Source organism: Oncorhynchus gorbuscha, linkage group LG05, assembly GCF_021184085.1.
Source record: "Oncorhynchus gorbuscha isolate QuinsamMale2020 ecotype Even-year linkage group LG05, OgorEven_v1.0, whole genome shotgun sequence".
Lineage (NCBI taxonomy): Eukaryota > Metazoa > Chordata > Actinopteri > Salmoniformes > Salmonidae > Oncorhynchus > Oncorhynchus gorbuscha.
Window position 1 is genome coordinate 18,243,858 of NC_060177.1, and position 19,263 is coordinate 18,263,120.

General features: G+C 42.7%; 1 protein-coding gene across 2 annotated transcripts in view; it reads left to right on the plus strand.

Annotated features, from left to right (window-relative positions):
* Positions 1-2,974: 2,974 nt before the first annotated feature.
* The window catches only part of LOC124035608 (rhombotin-1), a 29,603-nt gene continuing 13,314 nt past the window's right edge, over positions 2,975-19,263 (plus strand). The window contains exons 1-2 of one of the 2 annotated variants that reach the window (XM_046349139.1): positions 2,975-3,239; positions 18,652-18,865. In XM_046349139.1, coding sequence (XP_046205095.1) covers positions 18,660-18,865 — 206 coding nt within the window. In that variant the 5' untranslated portion in view covers positions 2,975-3,239; positions 18,652-18,659. Of the gene's footprint in view, positions 3,807-18,651; positions 18,866-19,263 lie in introns of both variants that reach the window. The other variant, XM_046349138.1, reaches the window with a different exon arrangement.

Below are 19,263 nucleotides of genomic sequence, written 5' to 3' on the forward strand. Positions count from 1 at the left end.
ACACCTCATTCACTAACACCTGATGGAGTAACTAAACCCAGCCTTCCCTGGAGGCCCCAGGGACAAGGGGATCTATTTACTGCATATGACTTTTGTATTTTATACCTTAAGTGTCTTTCTATGAGTTGATCGCGCATACAACCTCAGCAACATATCAGTAACCAATCCATACGGAGATGATGAGAGCAGAAGGATGACTATGATCTAAAATGAGGTAGGCCTACAGTAGGTTTCACAATCTTCTCCCAATCTTAAACATGATGTAGCTAACCTCTTTACTGCTTTACTGAACAAGAGAAAACACATTCTGGATGCGCTGGAAATGTTTTGATTAAAAATAGTTCATCCCACCTAGACAATTTCAAATCAAGGGCTCTGGCCTTTAAAACCACACCCCTGAAGCCTTACCCCATCACACATAAAAGGAGAGCACTCTCCATTGAGGACAAACTAAATACCATGTTTGATATGAGGTTTTAATCTGCTTAGCCATTCTGAACTAGAGAATGGCTCATCCTCTCTCTGAAACCTCCATCCAATGACGTTGTGCCTGAGGACGAATGGGAACACAATACTGCTCCTCTATCTGATTAGGTGGGGTTAATTACAGAGCAATGTTTTGTAGTGGCTGCATGTGAGCTGCCGGTAAATAGATGGGGCCCGGCTAATGCACATTCAGAAATGAATTTTAATTAACTCTGTATCTGAGAAGCGAGCCACTCAGGGGCTTGTTCCCAGCCATCACTGACCCTGCTGTTGGCGCTGGAGTAGGAAGAGTCTGCACCGTAGCCCCCCCTGTAGCCCCCTGAAACAGAGGAAACAATAGAGTGCTCCATCGCCAGGTGACCATTATTACATGGGGAAACATGATCTGTGTCATAGCACAAATGCAAGTCATTCATAGGAGAGCTTAATCAGGGGAGAGCTGTGGCGTATGGGCCTGTGTCTGACATGTCCTTCATGCCTCCATCTCCTGATTAACGCCAAAGTGGGAGCTGAACCTACCTGCCAGTCACATATGTTCTGTGTCCCAAATAGCACCCTATTCCCTACATAGTGCACTAGTTTTCTGGTCAAAATAGCACATATAGGGGATATCAAATCAAATCAAATTTGTTACACGCGCCGAATACAACCGTGAAATGCTTACTTACAAGCCCTTAACCAATAATGCAGTTTTAAGAAAATAGAATTAAGAAAATATTTACTAAATAAACTAAAGTATAGTGTGCCATTTGGGATGCACTATGGTCTCAGCAGCAGCCTCATTGTCTATCAGTGTATCAGAGTTTCGTTACTTGTCATGTTTTGTTTTTGTGTGGACCCCAGGAAGAATAGTTGCTGCTGCAGCAAAAGCTAATGGGGATCTGAATAAACCAATAAACCAATCCACCATGGTCAGTCAGTGGGAATCATTTCAGCAGTACCCTGACCACAACACCGTGTCGTTACACAGTACTAATATGTTAACATGGAAACCCGTACAGTTAGTGTGACGTGGTAATAGTTGTATCATTCCAGTCTCTTCATCTTTTTCTGTGACACACACATACAGACTAATAACATTCTTCTTTCTCCGTCTTTCTGAATGTTATTTTCATAGTGAAGTGTTTCCACATTCAAATGTCAAATGGTTATTTGAAGTCAAACGCTGATGACATTGAACCATGTTTTTCCTTTCGTTCCCTTTTTTGTGTGATTGGATTAATTATGTGTCATTCACTTTTGCTAGAGGTCAGCAAACATACATTCTCGGTCATAAGTCATCAATCTATATGACTGCGAAGATGAAAAGTCAAGCATGTCAACCAGGGAGCCAGTGAGAGAGGGATCAGGCCATTGATTTCAGGGGCAATGCAATATCTCCCCGTGTTCACTACAATCTAGCGCTCTGTGGAGGAAACCACTGTAGAATTCACAAGAGCCATGTAATATCTGTAATACATGATTATGTGAGTGAAGTTGATGAAACACAATCCATCTCAAACACACACATTACAGGATCATTTCCACACAATGTAATTTAAATATAGCTATGGGTTTCCAGTAAAGGTACACACCACAAGCCATCCACTACGTTATCACGTTCAACGTGCTTTACCATGTCATTTTCACTGTAGATCACTTCTATTTCACCTATAAGGATAGAAGGTACTGTAGGCTTCCAAAATCAGATCAGATACTGCAGGTGGTCAAGCTATGTAATAGCTTATATTTATAATTTCCCATAAGTAATGAATTACATTGTAATAAAACAAAAAGTAAAGGCAGACTGAGCATAAACCTCAGGCAGATAAAGCCTGCTGACAATTCAGTATTGTTTTAGCATACTCCACTCTAAAGGACTAATCTTGGTTGGATCGCCCCCTTAATTGGTTACCAGTCTCCGCAATGCAAGTGAAAGTACTGCTATTTAAGGTTCCACCATTAAGCAGTAGCAACACTTTCTTTTTGGCAATAACAGCCAACAATTAAATTAGCAGATTCGAAACTGAACCTCCTATCTACCCACTAATCAAAACGCAGGCCATCTGTTGTGCTGTCTCTTATAAAATGACTGTTTATCTATGTATGATAAGTGGGTCTGGACCACACACTAATCACGCCGTTATATTCCCAGAAATATCCAGATAAATACAATAAGTTATGCGTTTTCTATTCTATCCTGAAAATAATGGATAGGGGAAGCAAGAAATAATATGCACGTGTAGTGCGCAAAATTAAAAATATTGCATAGTAAAACTGTATGTTTGTCTCCGTCTCTGTCTTGCTCTTTCCTGTTCTCTCAAACACACTCACAAACACGCGCACGCAAGCACGGACATACACAGGCACACGCACGCTGGCACCCTCACTCACACACACTGACGCATGCACACGCACTCACAGACAGACCACTCACACTCGAGCGCGCACAACACACACACCGGGACACACGCATGCACACTTTCCCTTAGCTGTGCTTTTGTGTTTTGTCAGAATTAATGAGAAAAGTTCCCTTGCCCTAGGGGTAATTAGTGTCCTTGGAGTTAAATAAGCTAATACTTAGACACCTCTGGCACAAGCAATTATGTTTGTGTATTGAATAATTGATTCAAAGAGGGGGGAAGGGCTGCTAATCAGATCTGAGCATAATGAATTGATTTAATTAACAGGGGAATCTGAGGGTCTCTGGGAACTGCGCGCACTTATTCCGTAGCAGGAGCGGGCGCAGCACATAAATTGGAGAGAAAGGCAGTGTGAGTATGCTTTTAGCAGTTGGCAGGTCTGGAATTGGATTTCTTGAATATAGTTACAGTTTCGGAGCAAATGAGAACGGGGAGAGAATTTCACAGCGCGGAGGGCTCTGTCGTCTAGTCTAAGCGTTTGATACGAGTACAGTTAGACTCAGGAGATTTTACTGCTTTCCATTCTTTGTTTGCGTATGGAATTTACGAAGACCAACCAACATTGTTTTACGGGTGTAAATTGCAGTTTAGTCCGGAGAGGCAATTTTCTGTGTTTAGTAAGAGTAAACTGAGCGCGGACACTTTCTTTCACGATACATTATATTATCAATTGCCTAGAATAATATTCAAACCCGCGTTCATGTTACAAAGGTTTCCGTTACTAACGCAGATACAAGCCAAACGTTCGTGAATTTTCAGCTTGCTGAACACATAAGGACGATTCGGTCGCTGTTTCAAAGCTCATTTCTAAGAGAAGCCTTGCGCACACCGACTGGTGAAGTCTGCTGGAGCCGAGAACGGATCGTCTGGAGCCGGACTCCTCGTTCCTCAGGACGATGGTGTTGGACAAGGAAGAGAGTGAGTAACACCCCGATGATGGGTATTTCAGCTGGATGTCACATTGGAACAGTGTTTGTTTTTGTACTAGGTAGATAACCCTGCCTACCTCAGGATATATGTTAACCCACATTCCCCGTCTACGAACGACACGTCTAGTAGACTTATTTGGATAACCGGTGGTAATTATTTGCGTTTTTTTTTGTCGTGAAGAACATGGCTATTTTACTTCAATATCCATTATAAGTTCTCAGCACTCACATACACATACGCCTATTTTTCTGAAAGACTACATGTCTTCTGCAATTTGGAGCTTTATGTGATGACTGTTCACATGATGGGCATTGCAACCTTAGCAACACAACGCGGCTGTAAAACATGGTACCACTTTCCCTCTGCCTAAAGTGCTCCTCGCATCCTCTGAAGTTACCGAAGCAGCTCTTTGACATCAGCACAGGATGGGAGATGCAATTCGAGTGCTTTTAACTTGATTGCAAATTTTGGATAGCACCATGCAATAGGGATGGCAATTTCCTTTCCTAATGCAATACCTGTCTATTTTGAAATGGGCTATGTAGGTTAATGAGCAAGTAATCCCATTCATTTTTACTTTAGAGAACCTGTTTCTCTTGGTGTCCTATTTTGTGTGTAAATTGATATTTAGTCGCATATTTCATACAATGCATACAAAAAGATAAAGCTAACCAAAAACCTCAAACTTGGAAGAAACTGTTGTGAAACTGGATCCCTTAACTTCTGTCATCAGTTTGTGTATAAGTGATATCCAAAGTATTTTTTCTATCACTTGTGTAGCTGATCTATGGTGTAGATCTATGGTGTAGCTGATCTATGGTGAGGTCTGTATTCTTAATAGGTAGGCTACTTAATACCTTCTCTCAGTGTTCTAGGACCTAAAATAGGCTATTCTTGTCATATCTCAGAGAATACTGTCATCACACATTTGGTTTTAGCCAGAGACCCCCCCCCCCCCTAAGGTAATGGCTTGCAATTGTGACCCATTATTTATGTTTGAAAATTGATATTTCATATCTCTTAGCTGAGCATCCTTTCACTTACCCATCTAAAAACCAATAAAGGGATTGCAGTAGAAACATAAATTGGTCTGTCGAGCTGAATCCATGTTGTGCTAATGTACCCAGATTAACTCAACTGTAAATTGTCTCCTTTTGATGTCTGTCTTACTAAAAGTTTCCAATATGATTCATGATTCAGATGCTTTTAACAGCTATTGGCTAAGCAATATGGTAAATGTACAAGGTGATGCAAATGGCATTAGTGGGAAAGGATGCACAGGAGCATGTAATGCAGTCAATACTACATTAACTACTGATGCCCAATTACAGAACCAGGGAGAGTGGCTTTTAGGAGCATTAGGACTTGCAGAAAAGCTGAGATCACCTGCTGCTCATTGCCTAAAAGCTTCACCCTTTGCTTGCTGGGGCCGACAAAGTGCGCTGGCATTTTGGCAGGGATGGTGAGAGAGAGAGCTGCTTGGATCTGTGCTTTCCAATAGCTGGAGCAGGCTGTTAGTGATCCATTGGCTCAGAGACATTGCCTGCATTTTAGTGTCCATACTAAGCATAAAGCTGTTTAGGCTACTGTGTGTGTGGGCTACTTGGCAGTTCAGCATACTTCTTAAATGCTGCATATATTAGCCTACAGAAATGTGATAAGACCACCATGCAGCTTTAAGATCTTGTTTTCTGCCTTGAATCACATAAGTTGGAAACTTATTCTCATGATGGCATTTTTTCTTAGGGAAAAAAGGAGATGTTGAGTCTGACAGTCTGAGTTTTATTGAAACACTTTGGCTTCAACAGTGCTGAACTTGTGAATATGTGTGAAGTCTCTAGGAGGTCTGATGCCTCACAACGATCTAGGGAAATAACCAGACAGCTCTCTCTCTTCTCGAGAAAAGCTCATCTTGTTTCCCACTTTTGAAATCTCTTTTGAGAAAGTAGGATACAAATCAATTCCCTCTCCACCTATTTTTAAACACTCACTCACACATGTTACATTCATGTTTGACCTACTACAAGGCTCAACTTCACATCGGCTTCCCGCTCCAGTGTAATAACGGGTTACTTGGAGTTGTAATGGAATTGATTGGTTTAAAGGTCTTTACCATTTCCCCATGTATGAGCTGTGTGTGTTGACATTAAATGTGAAAACAGTGATGGTGGACTGGAACCACCTGCTCGTATCACTAACATGTAGTGCTATACCAAGTAGGTCATGAATATCAACTAGGCTTTCTGTCCACCTCAGACATTCTGTTCCTAGCTAACTATACCACCTCCCCATAAAACTCTATTGACAGATTAACCCAGTCTGAAAATATAGTACTTCTGGTATTCTGAAGATGTGTAGTGTGAAAGCACCACATCCTGAAATGACTTAATATGTATGTCTCCAGAAATGACTGGCACCACCTTCCCCAAATATTCCAGGTGAACATTTTATTTTTGCCCTCTAATATAAAGTTTCCAATTGACTTCTAATTCTAGTGGAAAAAAGCAATTCAGCCATTTTCTTTCCTTCAAGGTATTAGGAACTATCAGCTGCAGCAGAAATAATTGGGTCCTCATTGTAGACATGTCTTTGGCTGATCATTCGCACCACTGGGCTTTCTAAGAACCTGGGCTGAAGAGAACCTCCAATCCTAAAACCTGATGATAAATTCTTGGTTACCTTTGCACTTTAATTTACGACCCCGTGAGCAGCCTGTCCAATGAAATGTGTACATTCATAAAGCAATGTTTTTCAAATGAATACAGAGACGTGATCTGTCGGCTACTGTAATAAAACTTGGGCTTCAGGCTCCGATTTTTATTTTGAAATAATAAGAATTGCTTCATTCTTTACCGGAGTTACCATGGTAATTCTGTCTTGTAGCTATGTCATATTGATTTAGAAAGTGGACAGTTATTTTCTGTTATTCCCTTTCTGCGGTTTGATTTCTAATTTCCAGTTGGAGATTACTTTCATACATTTCTTAAGTCGTTTCACTTTTTCTCCTCGGGAATGTAATTTTCTCTCTTGTATTTGCTACTTTCTCAGCTTATTGGCTTGTTCTTACTCTAAATTAAACTTGCCAATTTCAAATATTGAAATTGCACCTGTATCCTTTGCCCTGGGCTCTAAACAATGTTACAAGTTTATTTCAACATTTCATATTGTGTGGTCACATCTCGTTATTAAGACGGTTTATCATGCCACCTGCTTCCTTATTGGAACACATCTCTTCTCTTTCACTTGAATACCTTCCCAGTCCAGTGGGGATATCACTGATGTATCAGTGGACAACTGTCTGGTAAACCTTGCTTGGTCAAATGTCTTGCCATTCTACTATTGTAAACCTGAATGATTTGTTATTATCACTAATGAAGACATGTTATGCAATGGCTCATATGGACAAACAGGCCATTTACAGTTTACAAAGGGATATCATTCATACAACAGTTATAACTCAATTACAATGTGATGTAGGCATGGAAAACACACCACACATTCACACCTCACTCGCTACTTGTGCCCTCCACGCTCTATGCATATACTGCCATAACTGTTCTCTATCTGTTCAATATGCAACATGACCCTTCAACAAAAATATTAACTTCCAACATACTGAATTTGATGTCAGTAAATTTAATTTCACCACTTTTAAAGTGAGTGCTTGATTCAATGTGATCGACTATGATCTTGCATACACAGTTCTCACCAGACCCAATGATATCTCCCACCCCAAACCAGATCCCTATCAGAATTGTGTTTCACATCAGTGACTGCAGAAGATGCATGTCCTTTCCCATAATTTCAGTGGAGCTCAAAGGGCTGAATGGGGACTGAGACACGTGTTAGCAAGATCCTAGTGCACCCACCTTCCTCTGGTGCAAATGGCTGCTCTCATCAGAGTGGCACACTAACTCAATGATGCACTCCTGAGCTCTTCGAGCATCCTTTTATCATATCCAGAGGCCACATGCTCTCACTTATATTACAACTTCTTACAACTAAGATTCATTTTCCCTATGCATCATGTAAGAAAGAGTGACAATGTCTATGTTTCTGTTGTCGTTAGAAATTCTTCTCAACCCGCACTTCACAACATCTACCTGTTTTATTCAAAATAGTGCGTGGTGGAGGGGGGTGCAAAACAATGTCAGTAAACACGGAATTCTCTAAAGCTCCAAGGATACCTACTCCATCACTCCAACGTTACACAGAGAACCTTTTTAGATGAATGATTATTTTAGACCAACTTTTATGACCTCTCAAAACAACCTTATTTCTCACATTGAGTCTTGAGATGAATGCAGACAGCCCGTCTAGTAATTTAATAGGATCTCGATGTCATAAACCCCAAGTTCCAAAATAGGGTGAAAATGGCAGCCATATTGATCTGGGAGAAATCCAAACCAGTCTAATTGGAAAGAATGCCAGTAGACACATAATCCAGATTTGACTTATGCCGGAAAATTAAGGTAAGGTGTGATGTATCAGAAGTTGTGTAATGGAATTATTGTCATAATTACGAAGTTTATATTGGTTTTATAACACATTTCTGTATAAATAACCTCTAAAATACAGTGTACAAAACATTAGGAACACCTTCCTAGTATTGCATTGCATGTCCCTTTGCCCTCAGAACAGCCTCAGTTTGTCAGGGCATGGACTCTACAAGGTGTGAAAGCATACCATTGGGATGCTAGCTTATGACTCAATGCTTCCCTAAGTTGTGTGAAGTTGGCTAGATATCCTCTGGGTGGTGGACATTCTTGATACACACAGGAAACTGTTGAGCGTTAAAAACCCCGCAGCGTTGCAGTTCTTGACACACTCAAACCAGTGCGCCTGGCACCTACCAAAGGCACTTAAATATTTTCTTGCCCAGTCACCCTCTGAATGGCACACATACACAATCCATGTCTCAATTGTCTTAAATCATTCTTTAACCTGTCTCCTCCCCTTCATCTACACTGATTTAAGTGGATTTAACAAGTAACATCAATAAGGGATCATAACTTTCACCTGGATTCACCTTGTCAGTCTGTCATGGAAAAAGCAGGTGTTCCTAATGTTTTGTACACAAGTGTAAATGAAACAGACCATAAATGTCTCTATTTGAGTTTTCTTGGATAGCTGTGAAGGATATATGATACAGTATCACTACTTGTTGCATTTACATCTTGTCTAAGTCCCATCAACTGATTTCAACCAGTGTATGGCTGTGGATTGACTGCATTGTTTGAATGGAATGTTGGCATAATGGCAGTTAATTTGAGAAATGTATGGAATCATTCCTCTAAAACTGTATGGCTGGCTTGCTCGCTAACAAACAGTGCAGATAAATTAATTATTTTACACAATCCTATCACAGTGCTGGCAAACCATAGTTCACCAATTCCCTTACCAAAATGGTTGACCTTTATCCCATTCTTACTACATTTGCACACACTGTATGTAGACTTTTCTATTGTGTATTGGTCCGTTTGTTTATCCCAGGTGTAACTCTGTTGTTTTGTATCGCTTTGTGCTATCTTAGCCAGGTTGCAGTTATAAATGAACTTGTTCTCAACTGGCCTACCTGGTTAAATAAAAAAATCATAAGGTTAATGTCCATTCTAGTATTGTAAATCCTAATTCTAAGACGGAGGTAATGCAGACACGCTCAGTGTTCAGAGGTAATGCCCCAGTCATACATGCTTGCTGACCTTTGATTCATACACAAGTAGTGTTATTCTGCTTCACATTGTGGTCCTTTGATATCTCTGTGATGGTGTCTGAAGTAGCCCTGCAGCAGGGGCCTAATAGTACATGCTGTGTATGCTCTACTGAGAGAGGCTATACAGTTCCATAGTACATGCTGTGTACGCTCTACTAAGAGAGGCTATACAGTTCCATAGTACATGCTGTGTATGCTCTACTGAGAGAGGCTATACAGTTCCATATTGGTGATTTTACTGTTGGTGGTTTTTAATTGACTTTCTCTGGTCTTAAAAGTATATACTATTCTCCTGACTCGTCTGGTTATAGCAGGAATCACTCACTTCTCACTGCAAGGCTGAGATGCCTTGTCTGAGGTGGACTGCTCTTGCACAGATACTCTTGCACAGTACATTGGTTTCGTGTGTTACATTTACTGGTAAATGTTGTCTTGTATTGTCACTGCAACAACCTCTCTCTCCTTGGACTTTACAGTAACAGGTTGTTAGTTCACAATGCAGTGAAAAAGGTCCAAAATAGGACTTGAAAGATATTTAGACATACAAAAGGAATGCTGTTTTGTTGAATGTTTAAATGAGCTAGTGATCGCTGTAAAGAATAATTTGTGGGAATTGAATACTGCGGCATAATTGTACCAGTCTGTTTGTGCATGCACGTTTCCATTTTGAAACAAATTGATCTGCCGTTATGCCTATTAACTGCAAGACCTTGTATAATCCCTCCTGAAATAGTCCCCTGATATGTATTGGTTCATGTTTACTTGGCTTGTGTGCTGCTCAGTAGGGGTGGAGGCCTTTGGCGGTACTCATTAACTCAACTGTATTTCTCTCTTCCAGGGAGATCTCAGTTTTCTTGGAAGCTGCTAGGGATTATTGAACCCTGGGTTGTGTGTGTGGTGACTCAATTATGGCTCAGGTACTGCTTCTCAGTTGAGGATGTGAGTTCAATTTGGCATTCTGATGAGGGAGGTGCTTTAATGTTTTGGGACATTTTAGCTTCTGAAAACGGTAACCCTTCAGACGTGCTCCTTTTAAAGGTGTTGCTGTACTGATACCATTTTCATAATGAAAGATGCGCAGCACTTTTGGCTGCCTCACATTTGAGGTAAATTCTGAAGGATAAGGAGGAGGCATGCAGTGAGTTGAGGACAGGCTAAAGAACAACCGCTTCCAACAAAGTACTTAAGATCTTAAAGGCAGATATCCTTTAATTTTCTGTTCCGGCAACTAAAGCTTTTTCACTTCCAAGTACTCTCAAATAGTCTGTGATACTAATCATTTTAAATGTAAAGCCTATAAGTGACTTGTTGGCCAAAACAATATGTCACATAAATGTATTCAGGTCAAGCACTTCAGAGACATAAAATCTACAGTACACCAGTCTACACTGAAATGGAGGGCAATGCTACTTAAAACACAACAGAGACAAATAGCAAACAGTATAGAGTGCTTGCTGAGAACTAACAATATCTGATTGGTTGACCTTCAATAAGTCAAATGTTGAATAACTAATTAAAGGCTGTGATTGCAGGTTTATTTTCCCCTCCTGAAAGCGGGGAGATTGGGCAGCGGGTATTGAAGTTGAGGATTTAATCATTGCTGACAATGAGTTTGCCTACACAACCACAGTTTGATCCATTAGACGTGAGTGGCAGCTGAGATCCATGCACACATACTATTGTGGTCAGCTTTAATTGAAATTGGTAACTGAGTGTGGAACATAATAACCCCCTGCGTCTATTCATGTACACACGCATACGTACAGACATAACGGATGCACACAAGCATACTCGAGCACACACCTATCCTCTTGCAGGCAAGGTTTTTCTGTCCCCGTAACACCAACATGTGACAGGTTCCCCTGGACTAGTCAACCCAATAATAGAATAGCCATTTCATTTAACCCAAGAGTTGTGCTAGGGTTTTTAAAAATGGCATTGAAGAATAAAGACCAGAATGGCAGGCGTAACACATCTAAGATGTTGACTGTGATGAAATAACATTGGCTATTATAAAGACATCTGGAGAAGCTAATATCAATAACTCCTACAGCATTCCTAGCCTGCGAACACACCACCGCAGTAGGTCAAGGGGCCTGCCTAATGCAAACCCTACCATCAGTGTGTGGACTGTCAATGGTGACCACCCTGTCTTGGTTCCCCTTACAATCCCGGGGCCTTTGAGGCCCTACACTCGTACCGTACATCTAACCTGGCACATTATTGACCCCATAAGGAGACGGAGCCATGGTGTAGGAGTGAGGGCTGCTTAAATGACGTTGGAAGCCCGTTCCCCTGAAACAACTGCCCCCCGTGGCGTATTCTCATTATTCAACATTACACGCCCCACATGGCTCACCACAGTGTGGGGTTCTTTTTTCCCTCCGTTTCCGACTCACCGCGGACCCTGAATGGCACACCTGTCTCCTGGCATATCCTTTGAAATAATAAGTGTGCTGTAATTGCAGGGGAGTGGGGATTTCATACATCACTTCCTGACCTTGGGATTGACACAAACTTTAGAGGCTACATTTATGCCTCCTGAATGCATTTTTAATGTGGGCTAAAATGTGTTTGGGCATTATTCCGTGCCGGATGGCGGAAAGCATCTGTGACAGTGCTAATGGTTACATTTTGCCAGGAATCATGAAGTGGCAGATACGATTGTCCCCTTTTATCAAACTCTGAAAAGATCTGGTTGGAGAATAGATGGATTTATCGCCTTATTCAAATGCTAATGCAATCGGTGAAAAAATGAATTGAATTCACACATATGAAGATGCATTCATCATCCGGGTTATTGACAGCCTTGCTGGCAGTCGACCTAATGGAACTGTGGTGAGATAGATGGCTCAGAACTAGCCTCAAAGAGGCTCAGTTAACAGGTTAATAGACATTGAGTTAGCAGATTCAGAGAACTAGCCTAACAGAGGGTAAGTTAGCATGTTAAAAGAGGTTGATTTAGCAGCAGGCTAATAGGGGAAAGGGGGATATCTAGTCAGTTGCACAACTGAATGCATTCAAACAAAATGTGTCTTCCACATTTAACCCAACCCCTCTGAATTAGAGAGGTGTGGGTGGGCTGCCTTAATCAACATCCATGTCATCAGTGCCCGGGGATCAGTTGTTGGTTAACTGCCTTGCTCAGAAGGATAGATTTTTCCACCTTGCCGGCTTGGGGATTCAAACCAGCGACCTTTAGGTTACTGGTCCAACACTCTTAACCACTAGTCTACCTGCCACCTTTAAGAGGGTTGCCTATCAAGGTAGCTTCTAGCGGTTGGGTTAGGCTAGCTCTCTGAGCCTGCTGCTAACTGAGCACTAAAAACAAACTGACACTGCAGGCCCTCAACAGAACCGGCCTAACAACAGTTGATTGGCTGGATACAAGGTCAGACGCCTCCCCCTCCTCACTCTCCAAGCCTCAGATTGTTCTCCTGATCTTTCTTCTTCAGAAGTTCTTGGAGCTAACCCTGCATAACGAGGGTTAGGAGCGATGGGCGTTCTCTATTTTATTCTCGCTCTCTTTTGTGTGAGTGCTGTCGACAGCTCACCTTCCAAAGCTGTAATCTCACCATGCTTGTGAACAACCAAGTGTTGGAACAAGTTGGCTTCTGTAATAACTCGGAAACCCTGCCGGTTTCTCATCTCAAAATAAGCAGTAATGAATATAATTAGAAAGCTGTTCCATATCTCCCTGATACATTTCTTTTTTAATTAACCCCATGTGAATACATTTAAAATAATAGGGGGTGAAAGTGTGGAAAAAACAACCTAATGAAGTTCTGTTAATTGGGATTGTTTCTGCAGCCAAACCACAGTGAGTTGGGGCCACCAGGAGCTAACAAATCATGCTGTAAGCATCCCTGCCTCCACAGAAAAGGGCCCATGCTGACTTCAAGTGTAAGAAATGCACCTCTGACGTGATGGAAATGACCGGCGGCCTGGAGAAAAGGCAGCCCTGTTCCAGGCCGCTCTACTGAGACTCCCCACACCGCGCTTGAAGCCGGGCCAGTGTTATTGCAGCCCTAATGCGGTCGCCTCATTTGGAGCGGATCAGGGGTAATTATGGTGGGGAAAGTGGCTGCTGACCACGGGGGTCAGGACACTTGTAACTTGTGAGAAGAGCAATTATATCAGGAGACAAAACTCTCCCTTATCCCGGGCAGGGCCAGGGTCAATGCAAGAGATGGCTAGGCTCAGTTTCACCGGGGCTTATTAGCCACTGCAAAGTTTGCCAGAGTGCATCTCGTTAATGAACAGTCCCCCCCTCATCGGCACCAGGCCCTGCTCTACCCCACTTACCGGAGCTGTTAATTATGTCATAATCAGAGCATGCAAGCACTTCTCACAGACCCAAGCATTCATAACACAACCGTCTGGAAATGTGGCTGTACTGTAGTATACTGTAAGAGATCACACCCAGACAGAACCCACAGGACTAGTCTAAAACGTGCTGAATATAAAACCATGTGTCATTGAATGCATTGGCGTGTGACTCCTGCATGTGTTTATCCTGTCTTGGAGCGATATGCTCCAACTGCGGAGGGTAATATGGATCCTACAAAGTCTTGATTATGCTTATCATTTTGAATGCACTCATTTGTCTCCTTTCAGCTGGCCTATATTCCAGCTGATATTATGACCAGATGTCTTGTGTTTTGTCTTGGCAATAGAGGAGAATTGGTGTCTACAGGCTTAATTACAGTAATGATGTGAGCTGATTGAAAGGGGCTGATTCATGCAGACAATGGCAGGACATCTGCCTGCGATCCCCATTAACCTCCATGGCGGCTGCCTCGGCCCTGTCTGGGACAACATTCTATTCTGGATTGCCATGGCCACAGCGTTTACAGTGAGAGAGGGAACACAAAACCCTGGGTTTACAGCTTCAGCCTCTTCCAAGCCACTGCAATATTCACTGGAAATTCTACTTGGTTAAGCAGCTGAAATGCTGAACATCGCCTTTACCAACCCAGAATCTAAGATTTCATTGTGCCCACTCAACATAGTAGAAAGAAACGCCTAATAATAAACACTAGATTATAATGACTGAATTGAAATGCTGTCCAAGAGAGCATGGTTAATTTTCCCATATGGAGTTGATCTGTTAGATCGTTTCTAAAGCCTATCATATCCTTATTGAGCAATGCTTAAACGGGAATCCATGTATAGATTCATAGTGCCTGATTTAATGTCTCTGTCTGTCTTCTGGAGGAGTCAGTGAGTCACAGAGGAGATGATGAACACCGTTGTTTCACTTGAATGCAGTTGTTAGTAATGTAGCATGTAATTTCTCAAGGCATCTCTCAGCGTCTGTCATTGTGGTTACCAGTCTCTTATTTACTGCAGTGAGCTGGGAGCAGTAATTATATGGGCCCCAGAGATGAGGTCCACTCAGCCCAGCCTCCCCCAGAGACAAGGCGCTGCCTGAGTGATGCTATTATACCCCCTTCCCTCCGCAGAAACCTAGGGAGCCTGCGTCACATCAAGGTGTCCCTCCACCTAATTGATGAAATGTATTTAATTCCAGAGTGACCCCACCCACCAGGTAGTGATGTTCTGTAAGGTACGCAGCACATTTCTATTCAGATGTGCTTATTTAACAGATTAGCATGCAAGCAGATGTATGATAGGAGAAGGAGAAAAGGGGATCGGAGGGCAAATCCTCCCCTCTTTCTCTCTCTCCATCACTCCTTGCCTAATCAGAGGATGTGCCATGCAGATGTGATAATTGCATTTCAATGCTTTAAAACGTTTCCTTGAGTGCACCGAACAGCTTATTTTCCTTTTAAAACGTTAAGTACATCAAAAGGGTTACCACATAGATTTTATTTTTAGATAGCGGTAAAAACTGATCTTGAAATGGGCTTACATAGAAATCGGATGCTATCTCTATAATGGAAAGTACATGGTCTGACCGTTTCAACGAAGAGGAAAAAAACATAACTGTACATATTGTTAACAGATAAGGTCTTTTAAAAAAGAAGAGGGGTGGAAAAAGACTGTCAGCCCTTACACCAAGTATTAATGGCAAATTAATTTATTTCTCAGGGAAAATATTTGGCAAGGCGAGAGTTCCCTTTTTAAAAGACAAATGCATTCCCTGTTGAAATATGAGTCATGGTCTAGCAAGGTGTTTTTTGGGACACCAAATGACACAGGAAGGTCAGTGGCACTTGTATCTGTTAAATGGATTGGATTAAGTGGAGGCTGCCTCTTCGGCTGCTGCCGTTTCCTTTTCTAATGTAACTTTTTGTTCTCTGAGAGGCGGCAGGTTGGGAAGGCGTTGTTCCACTCAGGGATTTCACATGGTACTAAGTGTGGTGACAGGCGCAAACAACTATTCTCCTGGTATTAAGGAAATTGACATGACATTTGTTTTATACATTCATTTATTCTGTCACTACTCTTTGTTTAGGAAATGCTACATGCAGTGTAGCTACTACTGGAGTTTTCTGAGGCAATTTTCCACATGCTGTTTTGGTAGATGACATCAAGCACATGTTTCTTCCCTGAGACAGCAGGATCTGTGCAGTAAGCATCCTGGCTTCCTAATGTATCTGAGGCTTTTCCTCTGTTCAGGCAGCACTCTCAGGCCCATAGAGGGAGCACTGTGTACATGGTGGTGGGGAGGAGTGTCGGACTCATTGCAGTTTCAAATCTGGGTTAGGGAATAGAACATTGCCACATTGATGTTTAGGATGTCTCAACATAGGGAGAGCTTCAAAGAGGATGAAAGAGGGACGTGCTGTACAGTCATTCCATAGAAGGGGTTAAACCCCCCTCCTTTGCAGAGTTGATGTAAAGCACACATGTTATGTAACAGGGTGGGTAGATGGTATGTGGGGGGCGGTGGTCTAAACCAATTATGAGTGGTTCTCTGGAGGTGGGGAACGACCTTTGTGTATAATTAGTTCTCTTATTTAAAGCAAAGATTTTGAGTAGAATAACTAATTAGCTGTCATAAAAGGCAAATTAAAGATTTGTGTGATCCCTGAGGGAATTGAGGAAACCCCATTTTGTTTTGCTATGCGCATGCACAAACCACACACGAGCGCGCGCACACAGCACTCTCTCTCCTCATTAAGACTGTTTTTAGTTCTGTGGAAGGCTGACAGGCGAGCACTGTTGGCATAAGTGCAGAGAGCTCCTCTAACAAGCCATGAGATGCAGGTAGAACAGACCACCCTTAGCTAGTGTGGCTTCAATTTGAAGCTTTTTAGCTTCATTTACACTCAACATTGGTATTTATATCAGGCTTTGTGATCCTAATGCGCCAGCTTCTAGGGGCCCGGTTTGGGGAGGGAGGAGGTGAGGGAGCTGGAGGGTAGGCAGAACACTAATTGATGGTTCCCATCACCAGCGCTGGACCAATTAGCCTCCTCTTTCCACTTGTGATAAAGAAATGGGGTGAAGGCTGAATACCACCAGAGCTCTTATTCACATACAAACCAAAGCCATCAATTTAACTAACAAGCTCACCCTTTCCCTTATTTTAAAAGGAGAGATGCTAATTATATTACATTCACAGTATTACTGATGGTCAGAAATTGCTGAACAAATCTGGATCCAATAAGGGGTGTGTGACAGAGAGGAAGAGAGACCGGAACATGTGCTTTGGTATTCAGACGAACAAAGTACTTTGACAAAGTGCTGAGGTTTTTGTGCAGGGAAAAAACGACATGCTCAGAGAGGAGAATCAGGGGCATTGGGTGATACACTGCCTAGCTACCAGCAGAGGCTCTGTTTATCATGGAAATAACGACTATGGTTCCAGTGAAACTACAGGGTGGCTGCACACCACTGACATCCAAACACAACTAGAGGACATCAACACACACATTAGAGCACTACTCTCCTGTAACGGCCATCTCTCTCAGACAAATATACTGTGTAGGTCAATAACAACCGTCTTCACTAGAACACAACACCTCAACAACAGATCACACCTCCGAGGATAAAGACAAACATCTAGTAAATGTACTGGTTATCTAAAAGCTATGAAATTCAAAGAAAGCCTCCCAGCATACCATGTCTTTAAACCATCGGGCATTTGCCGTTTTATAGGCACCCACATACAAAGCGATGGCCGTCCTCCCTCCCCGTGACGCAGGCTGCGTCCGGTTTTTGAGAGAAATGTGTTTTGAAAGCAGAGAGGCGAGCGGTGGCCGTCGTGTGTTCTATTAGACAGATCAATAGCTCAGTGTGTGAGAGTGTCTTAAGAGCTGTTGTCCTGTGCTTTCAGCTGTGGCAGACCTGTTAGTGCTATGGAGGGGTGCCGCCTGCCACTGCCTCTGTACCAGCAGTGGCCTGAGGGGGGCTTTTAGTCCAAACACAAATGTCAACCACACATAGACTATTAGTGTTTAGTGCAGTTATTAAATGGACTTTATTTGTCCTTTAGGAGGCTAAAAGGCGCACTTTAAGGGGACCTGCGTGACAGCGGGGCAATTTGCGGGTTTAGTTACTCAGGCTCGCTCGTTGCTGACACATGAGTACAGATAAGTGTAAAAGAAGGAAAGGCTGTAATGCAGCGAGCGAGCGTTGGTGTGTGTCTGTGTGAGTGCGCGCTGAGAGGCACTTAGGCCATAACATATCTCACTGGGGTCTGCGAGCAGCGTTCATGTGGTCAGAGGCGTTTTAAAAGGTTAATGTTAATCTATACCAAACAAAGCCCATGAGAAGCTTTTACAGCTGTGGACAGTTCAGAGCAATGAGCGCTGATGAAATGGTAGGTGACTAACATAATATACAGCATGCTGTAAATACCACGGTAAGCAATATGACTCTGTTACGAGTACAGCTTCAAAAAACGCTAGGCCTGCCTGCGTAGTATGTTCCTGTTGCATTGTATATGGTTTACCTGGTGTAATATAACATCTGTTTCCATGGGAGCAGCAAGTGGAGTGAATGTAGTCCAATATGACCTGTGTGCCTATCTGAACAGAAGAGTGTTCATGTTAATGCATATGAAGCAGAGAGGCAGTGCACTTTCTCGTGAGGCTCTGCTGCCTCCAGACGCTGCAGCAGCAGTCTTATCAAAAAGAGAACATGAAAAGTCACTGGTGTTCCTGGGCAGTGAATCACGCCGCGGCGTTTGTCTCCTTATCGCTACAGGTGTGCCGATGCTCTCCGTCCAGCCCAAAGGGAAACAGAAGGGGTGCGCTGGCTGCAATCGCAAGATTAAAGACCGCTACCTGCTCAAGGCCCTGGACAAATACTGGCACGAGGACTGTCTGAAATGTGCCTGCTGCGACTGTCGCCTGGGGGAGGTGGGCTCCACCCTCTACACGAAAGCCAACCTCATCCTCTGTCGCAGGGACTACCTGAGGTAAGAGAAGCCACAGTCAGTCGCCCCTCACAGAACAGAAAGGACGCGCCCCACCTAGGGCTGTGTCATTAAAAAGTGCTCTCACTACCGCTAGTGTAGCGCCACCATGAATGTCTATGAACCTGCCTCTCACTAGAACTGTCTAATTTGGGTCCATTTGTATGTGAACCAGTATGTTTTTTTCCTCAAGCTTTTAGAAGACATTTCCTCCCAGGCTGTTTTAGTAGATCAAGCGCCTGTTTGTTCCTCATTATAGGATATCGATGCTGACTAGATGTGTGTCAATTAAGCCTGAATCCCATTATGCTCATGTGCTGACTCTCCCCAGGCTCTGATCTGAAGCCTTGGGAAGGCAGAGCGTAACGTTTCCAGTTCCATGTTTGTTTTAGCTCCTTTTT